General features: G+C 31.1%; 4 protein-coding genes across 5 annotated transcripts in view; 2 read left to right on the forward strand and 2 right to left on the reverse strand.

Moving 5' to 3' along the window:
* LOC125055941 (GTPase-activating Rap/Ran-GAP domain-like protein 3) overlaps nucleotides 1-10,616 on the forward strand; it is a 143,343-nt gene extending 132,727 nt beyond the window's left edge. For both annotated transcript variants that reach the window (XM_047658701.1, XM_047658700.1), the window contains 12 exons: nucleotides 271-430; nucleotides 1,041-1,181; nucleotides 1,827-2,093; nucleotides 2,392-2,501; nucleotides 3,355-3,468; nucleotides 4,097-4,208; nucleotides 4,762-4,851; nucleotides 5,716-5,837; nucleotides 6,075-6,220; nucleotides 6,765-6,898; nucleotides 7,613-7,730; nucleotides 8,359-10,616. In XM_047658701.1, coding sequence (XP_047514657.1) covers nucleotides 271-430; nucleotides 1,041-1,181; nucleotides 1,827-2,093; nucleotides 2,392-2,501; nucleotides 3,355-3,468; nucleotides 4,097-4,208; nucleotides 4,762-4,851; nucleotides 5,716-5,837; nucleotides 6,075-6,220; nucleotides 6,765-6,898; nucleotides 7,613-7,730; nucleotides 8,359-8,452 — 1,608 coding nt within the window. In that variant the 3' untranslated portion in view covers nucleotides 8,453-10,616. The remainder of the gene's footprint in view (nucleotides 1-270; nucleotides 431-1,040; nucleotides 1,182-1,826; nucleotides 2,094-2,391; nucleotides 2,502-3,354; nucleotides 3,469-4,096; nucleotides 4,209-4,761; nucleotides 4,852-5,715; nucleotides 5,838-6,074; nucleotides 6,221-6,764; nucleotides 6,899-7,612; nucleotides 7,731-8,358) is intronic.
* A 99-nt stretch (nucleotides 10,617-10,715) lies between these two features.
* LOC125055942 lies at nucleotides 10,716-14,294 on the reverse strand. The gene is made up of 5 exons (XM_047658702.1): nucleotides 12,693-14,294; nucleotides 12,415-12,475; nucleotides 11,879-11,994; nucleotides 11,153-11,328; nucleotides 10,716-10,864 (listed from the first exon to the last, which is right to left on the reverse strand). The coding sequence occupies exons 1-5, from the start codon at nucleotides 14,120-14,122 to the stop codon at nucleotides 10,785-10,787; spliced, it is 1,863 nt and encodes a 620-aa protein (XP_047514658.1). The 5' UTR covers nucleotides 14,123-14,294; the 3' UTR covers nucleotides 10,716-10,784.
* Nucleotides 14,295-14,417: 123 nt separating this feature from the next.
* On the forward strand, nucleotides 14,418-15,808 carry LOC125056053 (39S ribosomal protein L30, mitochondrial). Its single transcript, XM_047658916.1, has 3 exons — nucleotides 14,418-14,722; nucleotides 14,890-15,016; nucleotides 15,454-15,808. The coding sequence occupies exons 1-3, from the start codon at nucleotides 14,610-14,612 to the stop codon at nucleotides 15,748-15,750; spliced, it is 537 nt and encodes a 178-aa protein (XP_047514872.1). The 5' UTR covers nucleotides 14,418-14,609; the 3' UTR covers nucleotides 15,751-15,808.
* LOC125056052 lies at nucleotides 15,794-16,698 on the reverse strand. Its single transcript, XM_047658915.1, has one exon. It carries the CDS (start codon nucleotides 16,496-16,498, stop codon nucleotides 15,857-15,859), a length of 642 nt encoding a protein of 213 aa, XP_047514871.1. The 5' UTR covers nucleotides 16,499-16,698; the 3' UTR covers nucleotides 15,794-15,856.
* Between the last annotated feature and the right edge of the window lie 650 nt (nucleotides 16,699-17,348).

Consider the following 17,348-nt stretch of genomic DNA (forward strand, 5'->3'; position numbering starts at 1 on the left):
ATACGAGTAGATTTCGTTATAGATAACGCCACCCATTTCACAAATCATTTAGGTATAATAATCTCTACGTCGAAGTACAAATAAAAGTTTAAGTAGTTAAAGAAAAATAATAACACAATTATTAACCAAAAAGAAGGAGAAATAATGGCGCTATGGCGGCGCCTATGTATGTGAGACCTAAAAGATTGCTTTTACGTCTAGCATACATATATTTATGACATTTATGATATACAATAATTTATGACCTCTTGAATGAATATACGCTTTCAGCCAATGTTATCTCGGCGTGCCCTATCAGACGTGTGGTCAGGCGGGGCAGGGGCTGGCGGCGCGGGCGCTGCACGTACCGAGCGATTTCTTCACGTAGGGCAGGCACTTAAACTGGATGCTGTGTTAAGAGGCGATGCACCTACCAGCCTTGTGTCTACCGGTAAGTTTAGGGACGTACCAGTAAAAGGACTTAATAGAAATATTTTTATAGGTAATAGAAATCATGGAGGGCATTGGCTTCGTTAATGGACCTAAAGGGAATTAAATTTGTAATTAATTCCACGTCTCTGGTGGATTATGAGAACCTGGCCAATCCTCTCACACGGCGGGTATAGTATAAGTGACAGAAAACTAAAAAAACTACTAGCGCTACAACCTATTAGGTCTGGGCCTCAGATTTCCATATCTGTTTCGTTATCATATGTACTTTGTAATAGGCAAGTTAGTGATCAGCCTTTTGTACCTGACCCACGTTGTCGACGTTTTTGGATCTAAGGCTTCGTCGCGATGTTTTTTATCGGACGTGTGTTAAATGCGCACATAAGGCCAAAGTCCAGCTGGTAATCGAAGTTACGACCTCAGGGATGCGAGTTGCATGCTCATATTATGACATGACTATTATTGTACCGCTGAAATTGAGTAAACGCTGTTAAATCTCGTGCAATGTTAACAACAAACACGTTTTTAAGGTTTTGTCTAGTTTCAATTCTTATGTATTTATTCTTGTCTGAAAGACTTATATCAGTTTATCTTTTATGTAAATGTTTCAGGTTCTGGAGGTTCCCGAAGAGCACCCTGGGAGGGAAGGTTATGGCGCGCGGCTCCCCTTCCCGCGACCCCTGTCTGCGCTGAGCAACTTGATGAAAGCCGAGTACTGCTCTCTACTACATCAAATACTTATATTTTAGAAGGTAAGAACGAATAATACTTCTAGAGATCATTTTCTCGAACTTGGCTCTTTCTCCATCAGATATTCTTTAAAAAATTCATTAAAAAGTATTGAATTAGTAATAAGGTCACTTGTTACACTCAATTATTTTTATATTTAAATAATATTTGACAATATAATTCCTAAGTATAATTTTTTACTAAGTAAAATACTTAGTAAAAATATCATATTTATGTGTCTAGAAAATGTGTATTTTAATGGAAAGAACACTTTAACAAGTATCGCAGCTAGATACTATGTTTATAAAGTATTTTTAATGTTTCAGTAAATAAATTATACCGTCAATAGGTATAGTCTAGACAGGTGTTAATCAATATTTTATCGCTTTTTCTACATTTTATGTGATGGCGCATTCCCATGCATCTTATAACGTTCGCAGGCACCACTTTATATTACCAACTCTGAAAGTTACGAGTTTTTGTTCATGTTCTTCGGAGAAAAAAATTTGATGTTTTTATTTATTTGAGTAAGAAAATTTTCTACATATATGTTGTAACAGATTGTAATCTATATATTCTAAAATACATACAATATAAAGTAATAATATATAGTATGTCTGTGGATTTATTTAAATGAAAATAAATAGTTTTTATAATGTTTTATATAGAAAGTGGCACCACGAGAGTGGTACTACGTTGGGAAGGGTGTGTCCGATCCGCAAGGATAACAGAACGCGCTGGCCTATTCCGAGTCGGAGCCAGAGTTACCTCAGGCGGGGGTTCCACTACAGGTGGTGCGGGGGGTGCGGGGTTATATGCCTTACCAATACATGAACTATGTGCTGGGGCTTGGGCCATGCGACCATTGCAGGATTGCAAACACGCAAGACTTCCTCGCACCAAGACTGCACATTTCTTTGATGTATTAGAACAAGGTAAATTTTTCTAGTTTGTTTCAATAAATAAATACATGTAGGTATGTATATATTTTTCGTCTTATGTTCTTAAATATGTGATATTATTATTGATTAAACAGCATATTCCAATTTAATACATTTTTAAGAAATCAAATTCACTCTTAATCTTAACTAAATTACTAAGTACATTAATAGTTTACGCAGGTTTCCTGACTTTACCAGTTGTATTAAGAAATTAATAAAAAATACAAATGAACTATTATATATTATATCTTTTAATTGGACCTTCTGTAATTTTGGTATTTCAAATGTTTAGGTGAAAATGGGAAAACTTTATTAGCGGTAGCAATAGGAAGAAGAATTCTACTTTTAGTTGAAGAGCCTAAGACTGAACATGAGATGGGCTTTGAATATACTCATGTCAAGGTAAGCGTTCAATGCGATGATTTCTTAGTTTATATATAACTTAAATTATATAGAACAAAAAACAATTATACTTATAATATAGCCGAAGATGTAATACACAGTATATACAGAAAGGTGTAAACTTTTAAGAAACTGAAATATATTAAATACACACTAGAAGCAGGCCCGTCAGAACTATGGTATTTTCCATATTTTTGTACGGATCAGAGTCCTGGTCAATTCGTGCACCGAACCGAAAACAAATTTTATTGAGGTGTGTCTTGACAAACTGGAATATGGTGGAGTGATGGCAAGAGTAGTCGAGGACGATCGCCTATCCGTTGGTCTGACCCTATTAAGACAATTATGGGTCTCAACATCTTATGTCTTGAGACAAGTTGAGGATAGAGTGGTGTGGAGGCAGCAATTCGCCGTATCGCTTGGGGCTTTTCAACCTTCAGTAATGAAGAATACGAAGAAGAAGTATATCTAATTCGGGTGTGTTGTGTGATATACACATAGATATCCTCCATATTTGAGGGAATATACGCGAGTGTGTGTATGTGGTTATTTGGTGCTATGGATATTTATAAAAATCCTATTAAGCAACCACTTTATTTAGAAATGATATTTTTGTATGTCCGTGAATACATATAGGTACTATGAGTTTGTGTGTTGTCCCATGATAATACAAGTGCGTGCGCCTGTTTAATAAATAACTATAAATTTAGAAAGCATTTTTTTAATAAATATGTATTTTTTTAGAATAAATTTAAATTGATACAAAATAGTCATGTTGTGGAGTGCCTAATTTCCCGGTATATGTGCAAAATTAACAAAAGCGTGTAAATTCTAATGTCGATTTCTTTAACAGGATATTCAACTGAGTGAAACTCCAGTATTATTAAAGTTAATGGACGGTGAACTTCCCGTCACAGTTGTGGGTTACAAACATCATTGGGAGGTGCTGGAGACTAGTACAGGCCAGGTATTTTCTTTAAAATTAATTTCTACTTAATTACTAATTCATAATTTAGGTCTGTATATCTATAGTTGCTACCCTCACCAGTTAAAATCATTGCTCATTTAAGTTTTTTTTGTTCACTATTTTATGATTTTTTTCACGAATGTTTGTAGAAAAACCTGCCAGAAAGCTAGCGTACTTTAGTTTATACAGATAATGAATATTTGAATGTATCAAGCTTTTCTCAACAAAATAAATAAAATATTTCTTTGGGCAAACGTAATGTTAACACGTACAACTTTAAGACAGACTTTACAACTTTTATCAGAGTTTCCAAGACGAAACAATAATTATTCACGTCGAAATCAGGAGTTCCGTGTTGCAAACGGCGAGTGTTTCTTGTCAACCTCCGTTGCTAATATATTACATACTTAAATTATAATTTGATATATTCTAAAAGGGATACAGACGTGCAGTTTGTTTCAGACTTTAAAGAACATCATTTTTTTTATATAAAAAGTCGTATTAATAAATATGTGGGAAAAATTAATTGCAGTCCATGGGTGCACTGCCGGGGATCAAACCTACGACCTTAGGATGAGAGTGGCATGCTGAAGTAAAAAAAATTTAATAATATCTACTAATGTTATAGACAGTGAAACGAGTTGATGGTAGCGAAGAGAGCGGCCTCCGTCGCGGCGCTCTCGTCAACGCCTTAAGAATTGGTGACGATAGAGATGTACAACTATTACTATGTTATAATCGTAAGTAGATTATTTCAGATCACACTTTAGTAAAAAGATACTAGTCAAGTCAATGTGTACAAAATTGTCTGTATTTAGATAGGTTTCTGTGTAGTCTGTGACAGAACGAAGGTATCATCTGTAAATGGATGGATTATATTTTATTTATTTATAGCCGCACCAACAAGGCCACACGTATATACTACCTTCTTTTTTATATTACCTATGGTTACATTTATTTGGAAACTTTAACTCTATATATATATCTCTCTATGTTTAATATATTTTCGTAAGACCCTTTTTTTTACCGACTAACTTCCTCTTTTCATTTATCGGGTATAGACCATCACAAATAACGTGGCTTTCTATTGGCAAAATAATTTTCAAAATCAGTTCAGTAAATCAAGAGATTACTCCTTACAAGTAGGTACCTCTTTATAATATTAGTAAAGATAACCTTGCTAACAAATACAATGGAATGTTTTCTTACTAAGGCCTACCATATATTTTAAGTAATTTGTAACAGAAATTTTGAAGAAGTGAAAAAGTACTTAAAATTACTTTATTTCTTCAGACACATGTCACTTCGAGCGCTTGACGACAAAAGGCTTGGAGAGCGACAGCGAATACGATTTCCATTGGACCACTGTTCCCACAGTTGTTGGTACGTTTTCTTTATTTATTACCTTTCAAATTATTAAACGTTAAAGTAAAATATATTAAGAAAATATTTATATGATAAACACCTTTGCGCAATACCCATTTCATACGAATACATGACATTATAATATGATTGCCTTACTTTGTCAATTTTTTGTTGCAAAAAATATGCATATTAATTTTACATTTACATTACGTAATAAAAATACATTCCTTAGGTAGATCATAGGTATAAATTCAGAAGGTATTTCACAAGTAAGTAAAGGCTACGCCTGGGAATTTTTTTTTTAATATCTGTAATCTAAATTATACATTCATATTATAGCATTGGGACAGTTAAAAAACGTTTTCCTTTGCAATCTACACTTGCGCATTGCCAACTAATAATTAATATGAAATAATTTATTAACAATTAAGTATACATACAGTATTTACAATTTTCTTAACCTAAAAAGTTATAATAAAAATCATTAAAAAGAAAAACAAAACAATATACAAATTTATACACTTAAATTTTTAAATGTCGTAATTTCTATGTTCTCATATAAATAGTGTGTGTGAAATTTGTAATGTCATATTTTTAAGCATTTATACTATTCAGGACTTATAATTAAATAAATTTAGGCCTCATTTCACTGATCACTAAAACGTAAACTTGAAATTTAACGTGTTACCAAATACCGTTAAGTATTTCGATAATACAATATAATATTAAAAAGAAGTCTATGAAAAGTATTATGGGTTTATGTCTATTTCCTCCATTAATTTTATCCGACAAATGCGCTATATAGGAAATGGCAAATTCCGATGCCCTAAGATAGAATTCGCCTGCGACTCATACTCTACAAGATCTATAAAATTATTTCAGTGTGTGCGTTTCCCTACATAATGGCGTTCGCAGAAGACTTGTTAGAGATTCGGTTGGTGGCGAACGGATCTTTGGTCCACGCAGCTTGCATCCCAGGCCTTAAAATTCTATGTGGAAAAAAGGTAAAAAAATAGCATCGTATTTTTTAACTGGTTGTATGAACCGACAACATTCTTATTACACGCTGTTAACTTCAGAGTATTTTTATATTGCCCTATGTCTTAACAACGACGGTTAGATATTTCTTCCATATTTTTATCCAAAAATAATGCATTACACTTACGCTATGACATATGTGATAATTAAACTATATTAACAATTACGGTGACATATACATATAAATTAATTGTAATATACAGGACATATTCTACGTAGCATGTGCCCCTGAATACGTCCCATTGGGCCGAGATATAGACCCATGTCTCGGCAGACATGAGAACTACGAGCTGGTGAGGCAGATGAGCAAATGTGGACCTTACTCAATAGACGACGACGATGATTATAAGTATGTATAATTTTTCTATTAAAAATATAGGGTACATTTTTTACATTGGAAAGTATTCTAAATAAAATATAAAGTTTTAAAGTTCTATGTTTTAGCTCCATATAAATATATAATTTCAAACAAATAACTCGATTAATGTAAGTTTTAACTTTTTTCACTGTTAGCGTTTTCATACTTAACATTGCTCTTTAGCTTAGAGGTAATTAATAAAGCACAGACCTGAACATACTATCTATAGGTTACCTAGGGTTAGGTACAACATGTAGCAAGGTATGTCACTGTACTGACATATTATGCATAAAACAAAAAATTATCCTACGCAAAACAAAATAAATACGTACAATATAAAACATATGTCTGAATTTATTTTTGTTTTAATTAATGATTATTTTGGGATCTAATTTGTAACATATAAAAAAGTATAAGGACTAAAATATGTCGTATCATTTCAAAAAAATAATATACGTAACATGTTTTTAATTAAATTTAATAGTTAATCTGAAAGAAGCTGTTTGCACTTAAACCTCTTAATACAAATGTTTAGACACGATCAAGCGAACAGGACACCGGAAAACAATTCAGCATCAAGCAGAAGCAGCTCCATATCATCAGAACAGGAGAACATTCGTCCGCCACTCCACAGAATGACTCCTATATCTCCGCCTACATCACCTCAAGGTACACATATTAAATACTTGGCAATTTAATATATTCTTTAATGTACAACAAACATTACCTGTCCACATCATGTCACATTTGACGGCTTATTGGTCTAGTGGTTAGTACCCCCGACATCGATGTGATGAGCATTTGGTGTTGTGCTTAGGTCTTCGGTGTTTAAATATGTATTTATATGTCTATCTATCTATAATATGTATGTATATCCGTTGCCTAGTACCCATAACACAAGCTTCACCAGCTTAACATGGGACTAGGTCAATTGGTGTGAATTGTCCAATCATATATACACATCGTATCACTAACTTTCGTACTAACTGATCATAAAATATCGTTTTTTTTTTTTTAATATTTTCTGATCAATGTTTCAATAAGTTTTAATTGTTTTGTTTTGTTACATTAGTTTTGTCTAAATAACTATACCTGTCTTATGTATTTTAGCCGCTTCTGCTTAATAAAAATCCAATAATTTGACATAGTGGAATCTGTCAGCCTAAGCTCTCGAATGTTTAGGCAAGTTAAGCAAATAAACAGTTCAAATCTAACATAATATACAACTACCTTGCTTTTAATAGTCAACTTAAAAGTGTCTTTAAGCTGTTATGTAAGGAATGTAACACTATTCTAATAAATTTAAGGTTTAGTTTAATTGGTATAAGTAATATTCTTAAGAATTGTTAATTTGTTCCGTAATAATAACATTTGCTATTACAGAAAACAGCGGTCGTTGTGTGCGAATTTACAAGATTCCGCAAAGCAACCTGAGCGCTGCCACTTACCAGCGACAGTCAGTGTCGGCCGACCACGTCGTCACTGCATACTTCTCTGACAGGTGAATTTATTTATTATTTTTAATTTAACAGTTTATTGACAATTCATTATTAAAGATATTTTCAATTTTTTTTATTAAAAATATACCCAAAACGCATTACACCATATGTTATGAAGAATAACTATTGAAATGTTATTGTATATATAATATATAAAGTAAACCACATCATATATACCTACTTAATACATTTTCTACAATATAAGATAAGATACAAGCTATCTATTCTAAAATACATGACAATTTCGGTGAACATAAAATTAACATAAAATAATAAAAATAGCAAAATAGAAAAGAAAAAAGATAACGTAACTACAAATTTTAGTTTTGACCTATTTATAAATACTTATAATGCGGATTAGGCTTCGGATCGCTTTTTTAAAAATTATCTATTCACTACCGATTATATTAAGCTCTGAATAAGTAGCGTTTATTCTATTGTATTCAGGAAGATTCGAATGAGAGGAGCCTGTTTTTAGAGGTATTTAGAATTTTAATTTAATTTTGAACTTTGAGTTCATTCTTTGGAATGAAAATTAATTATAAATATGATAATTTTCAAATTCTTATATATACTTAAGTACCGTCCTTATTTCTATAGAAGAATTTCAATACAATAATGAATTTTCAGGCCAAATAGCATAAGACAGAAATTGGCAGAGCTGCGATGGGACAGCAAATCACGTGGCGGTGGCGAAGAAGACATCGTTCATAATTCCCAGTAAATAAACGTGTTAGTATAATTGTAGTGTTAGACTCTAGTTTAAGATTGTCTTAAAGAGAAATCATGTTATATTTGAGGTGTATAACCGCACAACTGATACATGTCCTTAATATTAGCTTATCGTACATTTTTAACATATGAAAGATTAGGTAATTGTAAGACTTTCGAGGCGTAATTGGTGCAAATTAAAAATGTTTGCATAGAACATATTTTGACACCTATTTAAAATATCTACGACTCACCAGTCGTATTTTGCAATTAATCCGGGTAACGTAAGTTAAAGTGTTTATTCTATTAAATTGGGGGGTGTATTGATTGCGACAGTTTACGCGACTACCACGGAGAAATAGACACAGAAATGTGTCCGCCCCATACGGTATTGCCCCATAATATAATTCATTGTAATAGAATTCACGTTATGTTTCTCTCATTCTAGTTAACACATTTAGAATAAAATACACTTTAAAAAGACATATACATATAAAAGGCATATACATACATCACTAGCGAGCCTAGTGCTTGCTGTTATTAAGTAAAACGCACGATTTAATGTCAAAATATATAGGTACTTGTAAAATTCTTTCAAATAAACGTGTTTATCTTATAAGTATATTTTCTGTGTTTTTTGTAATGTATTACTGGTATTACTATTTACCGTACTGAATTATATCTGTAAATAGGAACCTTGACTGTCGTCTAAATTTAACATTTATTTGATAAGTCATAAAAATCGCTAGATAATTAATACGTAGAAGTAGCTGTAAATTGTCCGTGTCATTCATACAGTATTCCTGGGTGTCTAATGTCTATTTAGAATACCACTGGTAATTGTAACGAATCGTAAATTTAAAAAAAAGCAGTTTCTTTCAATAGAAAAAATTACGAACGGTTCTCTGGATATATTTACAACCGATATATGAACGCGTAAAGCTAAAAAAGTTTATTTTCCCTCTATTATGCATTTTAAATATATGCTTAATAAGTCTAAATGTCGTTTATAATATAATATTTGACTGCATTTATAAGTTTGTATATACGGTTAGCAATAGACTAATTCAGAATTTCCTGATACCCTGTATCACTCTTTATACTAGCGTAAGGTTGTATCTTCTGACATGCAAGACATAAAGTGATGTATATAATCTTCTCTAAGAATAGGATTCAAAATAAACTATTAAGTTCCATCCACGTTACGTTCTAAAACTTAATATTAACATTGCGATGCAAGAGAATTGAAGTTATATTTAGAAAATATAGTTATTTGTAAATAAATACATTAATATTTATTGCATACTATATATAGCCTAAATATTTTAATGTTATTAATTCCTAAGTCTTATTCTTGCTATAAACTTAAAAAGTTATAGCATAAGTGTTTAGTCCCATTGTCACATAAGAGCGATAAGGACAGAACGTTCAATGAATCTCCATAGATACTAGAGTGACTCTAGTATAAGTGTTTTCTAGAACTAAAATTAGGCTTAAAAGTTCGTCGATGTCTATTTACCCAAAAGAAGAACCAAAAAGTATTTAATAGGGAATATTTTAAGTAGAAAAGAAATGTTTAACGTATAAAATTAAGAATCGTTGTTTTAGGAATTTAAAAATTTGAAAGTTTTAAGGATAAAATAAATTTTTATTAAAAACTATCCTGATGTATATATGTACTTCGTTTCATAATGGAACAGAATCTAAATACCTCCGTTCAAACTTAAAAATATTATTTAAGTACATAATATATTTTTTACCATCAAAGTTATCCTACTATGCCATGAGTAGGCTTAGTATTATGTATACTCAAAATTCACAAAGAAAAATGTGATAAATAATTTGTGTGTTGTTATAGTAGACAAAATGAAATTATTGTAGATTTTTCTACTCACACTTATTGCCTACACGGATTAATTTGTTATTCGGGCAATAAGTGCGAACAGATTTGGATTAATGTTTCTAAACAAATTTAGGAAAATGTATGATGTTAAACAGATGTTACCAAATTTATGTAGACGATATTATTAGATAATAAGGTAAAGGCTCGTTACACCCTATAATTATTTATTTCGATATGTCGGTAGGTATTTGTTGTATCTTCAAGATATAAATTACCTAATTTAAATTAGGTTTGCATTTATTGAAAAAAGTTTTGTCTTGAGTATTAAAATAGCAAGTTGTATATTTAATTGAAATAAAAGAAATACATTTTTTATTTGTTTTCGGGGAACGGATCATGAAATTGTTATTTTCAATAAAATAAAATAAATGTATGTTCTAAAACAGATATTTTATTCCATAAAATTATCTAAATACAAATAAGTCTTATAAAATTCATACAATTAAAGTAACTTTTGTTGCTGTTTCAAAACAGTCACATCTAAAAACTTGGGTAGTTCTTGTTGAAGTCTTCCTTGATTACCTTAAAAATACAATCAGTCATAAAAATATGTATGACTACATATATCTAAGGACATAATATAGTAGTTTAATTTTGTTGGTATCCAAAAGTTCTCTATTCTTTAATTATTGAATTAAAAACCTTTTTAAACACATATAACCATTTGATAAAAATTAAGATGAAATTACCATTGCAGCTATTGCTGGTATATGTATATGCTGGACATATCAATATACTACTACTATTATCAGATTTTTTTAAATACATTAATGTTGTATTTATAAGTAACAACAGAAAAATATATCATACCTTGAATAATCCTGTGTTTCTCCATATAACTTTTGGTAGCAAAAGACAAATCATTTGCAGGTTTTGTTGTAACTTGAAGTCCATTGTTCAAGTACTTAGCAGCAAGTTGGTTCATTTTTAAACTTGTGTCAGTTGAAGGAGCCCTAGGTTGTATTGGATTTTCTCCAAATGTCACTCTAAAACATAATCAAATATATAAAATATAAACAAATGAAATAAATTGGGTAATGAATATGATTTTTTCTCTCAAGTCTGGAAGTTTTAATTTCTTTTTATCCACAATATTATGATAAGTAGCTCTTTACTTTAAGTAAAAACACACATTTGATGGGAAGTTCTTTAATACATACAACCACTCGCTATAATATAAACTTAAACTAAAAAAAACTTTTGTCCCAAACCGAGTAATTAATGTAACCCCAAACTCATTTAAAATAACTCTATAATTTCACAACTTATTAACTTCATCAACTAATCATCTTATTACACTGCTAGTGTTTACCTAAACAATGACAGTAGAAACCCCCAATAGAAAAATATCAGAGTATTCTTTTCCTAGGCTAGGCAGGCGTTTTCTTAGGGTGGTTGTTTTAGACAAAAGTTTCTACAAGTGTGGTGGATTTGCAAACCCAACTACTTTAATGGGTTTTCTGTACTCAAAAAATTTAAGACAATCCAGGTCCATTTGCACCTTCAAAATTATTTTACAATGTGTATTCTAAATACCTTTTAGTTACACTAACATTAGTCTTGTCAATTTGCATTAAACGTCTTGTATTTCTGTATAAGGCACTTGCTGATGACGGCATATCTGAATCTTGAAGTAAGCCATTTACTCGTGTCTGTAATCAGTTTAAATAAAAAACATTTAACATATATTGATATTAGAAGCATTTCATTTAGAAGCACTGTTTGCCCAGAGGCTTCAGCTTGCAACTCCCATCCCAGAGGTTGTAGGTTCAATCCCCAGCGATGGATAAATGGACTTTCTTTCTCACATCTAACACCTGCTTTTATAGTAAAGGAAGACATTGTGAGGACAGCAGCGTGGCTCAATTTCAAATATCCATGACAAGTGTCAGACAGATGATTATCTACTCGTCTATGAAATAAAAATGATCAAAAATCTGTTATGTATTCATTTTGAGACTAAGAGCAACATAGGGTTGTTGCTATTATTACTGAATTATTACATATTGTGTAGTTACACAAGTACTGACCCTTTTAAAAATAAAATGAATATATTACATTCTTACACTTACCATGACTTTATTGTAATAGGTCCATCCAACGTTAGCCGGATCATCGCTGTCTGTGTCAGTACTACAAAACAAATTTTTATAGAATTATGTTTGTACTTTAGTACACAGTAACATTTTAGGTATGCATAATATCTGGTAATATTCTTTTTTTTAAGTTGGAAGGGATGTACTTGCTTGTGTCAATGACTTATCAGTAAAACATGCAGTAATTCAATAGCTTTATCATATTGTTAAGTAGAAGTTATCTGATTAAATAACACAATTTTTTATATACTTACTCACTGTAATCCTTAACATCCAAATATAGACTAGGTTCTGGAGACATTTGTGGTGTTGTGTCATTGTTAACTTGCAAATTATACAAACTCAACTCATTAAAAGTTTTTTCTTCAAACCCAGTATTTTTAGTAATATTATCATTTACAAACAGAGAGTCATGCATAGATGTATCTGTATCATTTTTTTTCTGTATACCATCCAAAAAATTTATATTTACAGGCTGACCTTTAGACACCACTTCTTTTATGCTTATTTGAGATCTGTTACACTGAATTTGTGCTTCATTTTGCTTAATAAACTCTTTGTTTATAATTGTAGATGTTCTTACCATTTCAAAGCTTGTCATTACTCCAATAGATATTTTATGATGCTCTTCATTTGATCCTGCACAGGTTTGGTCAATAAGACACTTTTTAGAGTTAACATCATCATTTTTGTTAGAAGATGCTATAAACCGATCTACTTTTTCTTGCAGTAGCTGTAGCTGTTCATTTTGCAGCTTAATTATCTGAAACAAATCTGAGACGGTAGGTTCCCTTTTTTCCTTATTAGAGCTTTGTACATTAACACTTAATTCTTCAGATTTTTTGCTTTTTTCATATTTCTCTATTTTCCAACTTTTTTTATTAACAGCATTTAATGGTGATTGAGTACTTTCTGAATGGCAAACACAACTAGTTGAAGGAGGAAAGTGTTGTGCATAGTTTGCTTTAAGACAAGGTCTCGGAGACCGGAAGCAATGCTGTTCCATGTAATATTGATTATTATGACAATGATGACAATTGCAAGATCTCTCGTATGGATTTAGATGAGTGTGTTCATTTATTTTTTCATTTTGATTTAAAGTACCCAATTTAATTAGTTCCTTTTTTATTTCAAAAGGATTGTTTTCTTTTTCAAGTGTTATTATATTCATTTGGTCAGGTAATAGTTGCTGTGCATTAAGATTTGTAATATTTTCCCTTTTAGGAAAAAAGTTGTCAATTTTATTAAGTGTATTTGGTAACTTAGGGTTAGAATCCACGGGTTTCAAGATATTTTCTGGCACATAATTAATTTTGTAAACATCATTGTTTTTATGTTGGAATATTTTCTGAGGAACACTTCGAGGTTCTTGACCAGCTGAATCCAACATGCTAAGATCTAAATCACTTGATGGAAGTCCATGGCCAGAAAATGTTGCAAAATTAGATGTATGCGTTTTATTAACAGTGGGATATGGTAAACTATTTGAAAATTCAAATTTTTGGATTGAATCATTTGTGTATGATACCAAACGGGGGCTTCCAAAGCCATTATACCTTGGAGATGATAATAACGGTTCTGTTTGTTTTTCTATGAAAGGACGTGGAGAGTGGCATTCTGTGTCATAGTTCATAATGTTTGTATCTCTCACTTTTAATGGGGACGCAAATCGTACCCTCTTCATGTAGAACTAATTATTTAAATAGTATAATAAAATCCACTCGTATGTATTCGACGCACTCCTTTAAATGTTAACAGGAGTTATAAAAATTTCATTGAAATTGTAAAATAATCAATTAGTTCGTTTCCTCCTTTGTTTTGAACTAAATTCAAATCTAAACGTTACAAAATAATTCAAATAATAAAATGACAATTTACGTTTAGGTAATTACGTTACGATAGTCTGTAACCGCCGTCAGTGTCTAATAAATAATTCATTTCTATACACACTCCACAGACATCTGTTTACTAGTTAAGGGTAGACAAGTAACGTGATATAGTCTAAGTAGTAATTTTGATATTTAAAAATATTACTTTGAATGAAATTGAGTTTGACTTAGGAACATCGAGAAATAATATATACTGGTTTGGAGGTTGCTTATTAATTTATTATTATTAAACCTGATAAAACATATCTTGCTGAATTAATTGTGAATGAACTTGGTGAAAAAATGAACAAAACTATGCTCAAAGTATTTTCACCACTCACCCTTTTTTCTAGAGCAAAAGGTTACAAACATCCAGGTGGAATTCGTTGTCCTGGTGGTATTCTCTATTATCCAAGGTAAACAATTTTTTTCGTTTTGGTTTTACAGATGTTTCTTATGACGTATATAGCTTGATGTAATGTTATTTTGCCGTCAGCTTTGGATATTTACAATAACAAGCAAATTGGTACAACGAAATACATAAATCCAACCACATTTGAAATTTTTTATATTTATCTTTCAGGGATCCAAATTTTAAAGAAACTGAATGCACTCCAGCTAAGCTCTTTAGAATAGAACAGATTAAAACTACTAAACATCGGCCCTACTGGGAAAAAAATATATTGGAGGAGCTTAAAATTAGAGCTTTGGTAAATTACTGAAATGCTATCTATGCTAAAAATATCGTTAAACATTTAATGTACCACAATATTTCATTAAAAACTTGTACTAATATCTATAAGAAATAAGTTTTTCTAAGTAAAAGGATCAATACCGATAAAGAAGTATAACCATCTATTTTTGAAAATGTTCTTATTACAAATAGATACATTTTAATGTCTGTCCAATAAATTTAAATATCTAAAGCACATATACATAAATATATTTTTGATTAATATTGCCTAGTTGAGATTTTTGATCATTTAACTAGGAAGAGTTTTGTATAGACTTGTAATTCAAAAGAGGAAGTGCTAAAATTAATGGCTTATAGAAATCAAGAAATTTAAGTGAAAGATTTCCTTCATGAATAATAACTTTAACAAGCTACAATTATTAAGCAGTACTTATTGATTGGTCTTTATTTCAGCATCAATTTGCTATTGTTAAAAATATCCCTGAGATAAATGCAAAGTTATGGAAAATTAAACACTTAATAAAAGTTACTCCAATAACATTTCCCTACGGAGAACCAACAGTGGATGATATAAAACACACAGTTTTAAAAGAAAATGGTCAATGTATTGTAACCAAAACATTAAAGCCAAAAGATGATGAAATTGCAGCTTTAGAAGAATTTGATAAGGATCCAAAGAAAATGAACTCAGTTACCATAAAAAGAGATTCTAGACTAAAATGGAACAATGCATTTTCTGGTGGCTTTTAAAGTATATGTATTATAAAAATATAATAGTAAATAATAAAAATACTTAGTCTTAAAACAATTTATTTATAATTTGTTCCAAATATGCAACATTGGCAATTATCTATAACTATTCACTATTTTCATATTTTTTTTTATCTACTAAGCTATTGTAGTGTTCAGGTGTTTTGAAATAATTATCCAAAATGATCCCATGCTTTTTACCAAGACTATATCTAGCATCCCCCCAAGATACAACTAAAGTAGGTTTTAACTTCTTAAATTCATTTAAATGAAACGGGTGTTTATAAATAGAATTATACCAATGCCCTCTAAATACAGCCAAATAATTGTCCCCATCTTGATACATGCGCAAAACATATTTGGATATTAATACTTTGACTGCTATATGAAATACAAAGAATGAGGCAAGATAAACAAGGCATTCAGTAGCATTATTTGCAAGCACTACATCATCGCCCACAACTACTGGGTCATTTATTGTATTTATATCAAACAAAAATGCTGAGTAATAGATGGTTGCTGCTGCTATTGAGCTTGAAGAAAATGTTAGAAAGGTTGAAGCCCAGTTTATTGATTTGTCCAAAGGAGCTTTGTAAATAAGATTCCAATTACGTGATAATCCATCCTTATCTCTCCAGCGATCTTGTGTCTCTAAAAACCTCAGGGGATGCTGTGCACTGTAGCAAGCATAAGAGATTTTGAGCTTTGTTTGATTTCTGCATATCCCTAGTAGTCTTATGCAATTCATTGTTTACTGATCTATTAAAACTGGAATTAAAATTTATAGAAAGGTTTGATTCACCAAGGTTTAGGTCTTCGAAGACCTACCTACCATTTTAATATAGTATTTTTTTATTAATTTATTGTTAGGGCACCAATATTTTTAAAATAGGTTATTTGCACAGATGTTATTTATCAGCACCTGATAATTGACAGCTGTAGCTGTTATTAATATATAACGTGACAAGATAGATGTACTCTGTTTCTGTTAAAAGTGTTGCAAACTTTCGAGGCACGAAACTGCGCCGACGAAGTCTAGAACAATCAAAAATGTCTCTTTATTAAAAACCTTGTGTCACGTAATGTTTTTGTATATTTTTTTAGTGCTTGGATTAAATTACTTTCACGTTAAAATATTTGACCCTGTTTCTGCTTGGGCTTTCTCATTAAAGTTTTGATACTAGTTATTAGCAATTTGAATGCATAAACGCTGTGATTTTTTAAAAAGTAGTACATTACATTGGAAGCCAATTAAATGTAAGCGCTGACATACATCACATGTATTTTTATTTTGCACCGTTAAAAAACTGTGTACCTACTCGATATTTAGAAGAAACCTGCGTCCGCCGATTTTGATACTCTTATTAAGAAACCGATATACACAGACAACTGTGTATACTGTGTGGCCCTGATGACATCCCTCCCATTTTTATAAACAAATTTTGGTTGAACCTCTACTCATATTATAATCACTTAGCACTATCACAACGAGGGTTTATGCAACCGAGATCAACCATAACTTACATTTAACATAGTTCATAGGTGATGATGATAACTATACTGAATATTCATAAGTGATGCTTTAGAATTTAGATCGT

Source organism: Pieris napi, chromosome 14 (assembly GCF_905475465.1).
Source record: "Pieris napi chromosome 14, ilPieNapi1.2, whole genome shotgun sequence".
Lineage (NCBI taxonomy): Eukaryota > Metazoa > Arthropoda > Insecta > Lepidoptera > Pieridae > Pieris > Pieris napi.